Genomic DNA, 4,585 nt, shown 5'->3' with positions numbered 1-4,585 from the left:
CAAGTGGTTGTTCTCCAGATTTCTTGGCACAACTTGGTGAGCACATCCAGGGCAACATCTGTTATCTGAAATACTTTAATTGGTATACCATCTATGTAGCTGAAGAAATTAGACCTTGAAACTTGTTTTCGAGTATCTGAAGGATTTGATAACTGAAGAAGTAATGGGTTCAACAGTTTGTATTTTTCTCAGATGAGAAATGAAGACCAAATCTTGAGAGCTATGAGGAAATAACTCTGTCTCACATACTTTGGGCATATTTTTGGAAGGAACTGTCCTTGGAAAGGGACCAGTCCTTGAAGAGGGGCATCATATGTGGAGGGGAAGAGTTTGGGCACAAAAAAGGAAGACCGTAATTGAGATGTGTCAGGGATGGTGAAGTTGGCTCAGGATAGGGCAAGGTTCAGAGCCCTTATTCATAGGGTTGCTATGAGTCATAGTTACAGTTGATTAGACAACATATAACAAATAACATAAGGAAATAAATTTGGAAACACTAGAAGGACTTTGTATGTCATAGAGTAAATCTGTAAGATTGTCTACATTGTGGTGACAGATGCTTCTTGACCAGGGTTTCAGTGACAGAGCTGACTCCTCATCTTTGGAAGATATAGAGAGACTCTTTATGAAAGAGATAATTTAGGATATGTAAATTTTAATATCATTTCAAATACTAAGTATGTATTAATACTTACTACATGCATTAACAGTCAACTCTTGTCTTTTCCAGGCAAAGAGAAGAAGATGAAAAAAAAAAGAATTCTGGTGACAGGTCAAATGATACTGATTCAGCATCAGAAAATGTAAGCCAATGTGATCATCAATTATATGGAAAGAAAGTGTCAAGGTGGCCAATCAAGATCCTTATTTTATGTGATCAAAAGCCACAATCACCATAGAAATCACTGGGTGATACAGTTTGTTTTGCGTTTGGGTACTAACTAAAAGACTGACATTTCCCATCTGCCCTTCAATGTCATCAAAGGCAGACATGGTGCTGCAATTCTATATGGTTACATCCATTAAAGACTCTGTGAACAGTTCTGTTCTGAACTAGGTATGGAGATACCTAAGAATTGGCTTGGCATCAGTGAATTTTAGTAGCTTCTGTAAGAAATGGCTACAATCCAATACAATGGTACACATTTATTATGTTACTTTTCTGGAATTCAAAGTCTTGAGTGGGTTTTATTGAACTAAAATAAAAATGCCCACAAGACTCAATTTCTTTTTGGACACTTCGACCTTATACAAGTTTTCCACACTCCTTAGCTCATGGCACTTTCCATTGTTAAAGCCAAAAATGACTTATCACATATTTTTCATTTTATATCACTCTGACACTGGCTTTTTCTACAACCATCTTTCTTGGAGAAAGACTCTTCTGTTTATAATGGGCCTAGTCATATTATCCAGAATAATCACATCTAAAGATCAGTTGATTAGCAACCACAAGTTCATGTTTAATTTTGATTTCCCTTTGCTCTGTAAGGGAACATATTCACAGGGTTCATGGGGGTCATGAGGGCATCTTTAGGGGCCATTATTCTATCTAATATGTCAACACTTTTAATTAATAAATTTAAGTCTTATATTTTCAAATACAATAAAATCCTATGTAAAAATAGCATTCAAATATATTCTCTTTTTTTTCAAATATATTTTTCCTACTTTTTAGGATATCTGTGATGAGTATAGAAGTCAAATGAAAGATGGACAACTTATCTGCACCCGAGAGAGTGATCCTGTTCGAGGTCCAGATGGTAAGACACATGGCAATAAGTGTGCTATGTGCAAAGACAAACTGTGAGTATTTTTTAAAGGAGTGATTTATGTGTATAATGCATTTTAGTCTTGGTTTGAGAACATATACAGCAGAACATACACCAATTCAACAATTTCTGCATGTACGCTTCAGTGAGATTGATTATGTTGAGCTGTGCATCCCTCCTCACCCTCATTTTCCTAGTTTTTCCTCCCATTAAGACACTCAAAATGACATACATTTTCTAGCTAATAATGCTCATTGCTATGGTTGATTTTCTTTCAGACAGAGATACAGATAGATAAATATGTTGTTGTTGATTTTAGGTGCTGTTGTGCTAGCTCCAATGCATAGAGATCTTATGAAAAACTGAACTGAATCTTGTTCTATCTTGTACCATCCTCATCATCTCTGAAATGCTTCCACCCATTATTACAAACACCATGGCAATATAGTCATGTCTGTCTTTTAAAAAGCAAAGTATTCTTAGAAATATTTTTATGGCTTCATAGAACATTATAATTGGCCTGACGAGATGTTCAGTGCTTCTGTTCTACTTCCTAGGTTATTGTGTAGTGTGTAATGTCTTAAAATTTGCTAACAGCTATCTAATATACAATTATTGCTATTTATCCACACAAAAGAAGGGAAAGTGGAGGAAGTAATCAAAGGTATCAAAATTGCTTTCATGAGCAAGTACTTTCTTGACCATGTTACCAGCACTGCATGATATCTAGTAGGTATTGCTATGATTTTTGGTTAAAGATTCTCTTTAGAATCTTGTCCAAGGGGGGAAATGTAGAACAAAACTTCAAATTCTTATGTGTGTCAGATATACAGGAGTCATGGAGCTGGATGAGTCTCTGAGGACTTGTTGCCCTGGGACAGTCTTTAATTTTTGAATGTTTGTGAACTTTTTGTCGTTGAGTTAAAAATGAAAAATAGTCATTTATCAGTTTGAAGGAAAAGACATTTTTTTAAACAGATATTGCAGCCACTAACAAGATCCTTTTCACTTTGATAAAAGATGTTCTTTCCATCTTTACTTTCAGGGAAAGGGAAGCAGCTGAAAAAAAGAAGAAAGAAGAAGAAGAAAAGAGAAAACCTGATGGAAAGAGTAATGAAAAAGAGGTGGTATGTCAGACATATTAATAAGTAACGTTGTTTGTGTGTTGAGAAATTCAAGGAATATTTATAGAATATCCCTTCTGTACTAGCCTTTGTAGCTATAAGGGTAAGCAAGAAAGGTATTCTAAGAGCATGTAAAGCAATTGCATACTCTTTGAAGCCCCAGGAGCAACTCTAACACAATTATCACACATTTGTAAGGTCAATGAATCATTGCTGCTTCCGGTGAACTTCTTTTTTGATATTTTTAAATGAAAAATATAATCAAGAAAGCAGATGGCATAAGATAAACAAGAAAGGAAATAACCATTGGAGATCTAGATGATACATTTTTTACCTGACACTTTACTGGAATTTAGGGTTAAATTTCAGGCTTAATAAATAATGTTTAACAAATTATAACACTAACACTAATAATGTTATACAATATAATATTATGTGGCACATCTAAGATACTAATTTAGAAAAAGATAGTGAATTACCCTAGGAAGATTTTCTTGTTGGTGAGGTGTTTTTCATTGGACTTATACTGACTCATGCTTGATGAAAGTGAAAAGGATTTGAAAAAAGTACTTAGTTTTCAGTATGAATTACATCTTAACAGAGAAGAAATAAACATTTTCATAACTGGGCCAAACTATCATAATAAACAGAGGAAAATTCATTGTTTTCAAGACTGTTAACTTGAATCCACAGTCAAAGCCCATAAAAACATTAGCTAAGGCATATTGCATTGGGAAAAATCTACTGCCAACGATCTAAGTAAAGTTCTGGCTAGGAAAGTTGTCACTTTAAAGACTAAGGTGTGCCTGGTATTTTCAGTTGTTTCATATTATTGTAAATGTGTCACAATGAAGAAAAACTGAAAAATAATAGATAACTTTGAATTGTGGTGTTTGTGAAGAGTATTGAATGTGCTTCATGCTGCCAACAGAACAAAATCAATGTGTCTTGAAAGAAGTGTAATCAAGGTCCTTCTTTTAAGCAAGAAAGGTGAGACATCATCTCACATTCTTTGACTGTATTATGAAGAAGTTACAGTCTTTTAAGAAGACATCATGCTGGAAAAGTAGAAAGTCAGAGAAGGGAGGACCCTGAACACCATGGAGTGACACAGGACCTGAAACTATGAAATTAACCACATCCTGTGAAGACTATATAAAACCAAGCAGGGTTTTGCTCTGTTGTACATAAGATTATGTACATAAGTTTGAGGTGACTTGACTGGAACCCCCAAAAAAAACCCACATCCCAAAAAACCTGACTGACTCAACACAATGAAACATTCTTGATAAACATGATTTTTAAAAAATATCTTAGAATTTCTGTTTTGTATTTGAGTAAGTACTCAAACATATTCACTTATTCAAATATACAATAGAATATGCAAGATATTTAAAAAAAATAATTATGTCTTTCATGAAAGGATTGGTGGACGATCTATCAACAATCTGCGTTATGTAGATGACACAACCCTGCTCGCTGAAGCTGAGGAGGACCTCATACACTTGCTGCAGAGGGTCAAGGACTGCAGCCTTCAATATGGACTGAGGCTCAATGTCAAGAAGACAAAAATTCTCATCACTGAGACAATCGGTAGCATCAGGATGGATGGCGAAGAGATTGAGATTGTTCACAGCTTCAGTTTGCTCGGCTCCACGGTCAAAACTCTTGGCACCAGTAGCCAGGAAA

General features: G+C 35.0%; 1 protein-coding gene across 1 annotated transcript in view; it reads left to right on the top strand.

Moving 5' to 3' along the window:
- Positions 1–4,585, top strand: part of SPINK5 (serine peptidase inhibitor, Kazal type 5) — a 109,408-nt gene that overhangs the window by 79,513 nt on the left and 25,310 nt on the right. Inside the window, exons 22-24 of the mRNA XM_006893755.1 lie at positions 731–803; positions 1,679–1,806; positions 2,818–2,896. Of these exons, the coding sequence (XP_006893817.1) occupies positions 731–803; positions 1,679–1,806; positions 2,818–2,896 (280 nt within the window). The remainder of the gene's footprint in view (positions 1–730; positions 804–1,678; positions 1,807–2,817; positions 2,897–4,585) is intronic.

The sequence above is a fragment of the Elephantulus edwardii genome, unplaced genomic scaffold, assembly GCF_000299155.1.
Source record: "Elephantulus edwardii isolate Elephantulus edwardi_28Jun2011 unplaced genomic scaffold, EleEdw1.0 scaffold00130, whole genome shotgun sequence".
NCBI lineage: Eukaryota > Metazoa > Chordata > Mammalia > Macroscelidea > Macroscelididae > Elephantulus > Elephantulus edwardii.
This window is presented reverse-complemented; position numbering and strand designations above follow the sequence as displayed.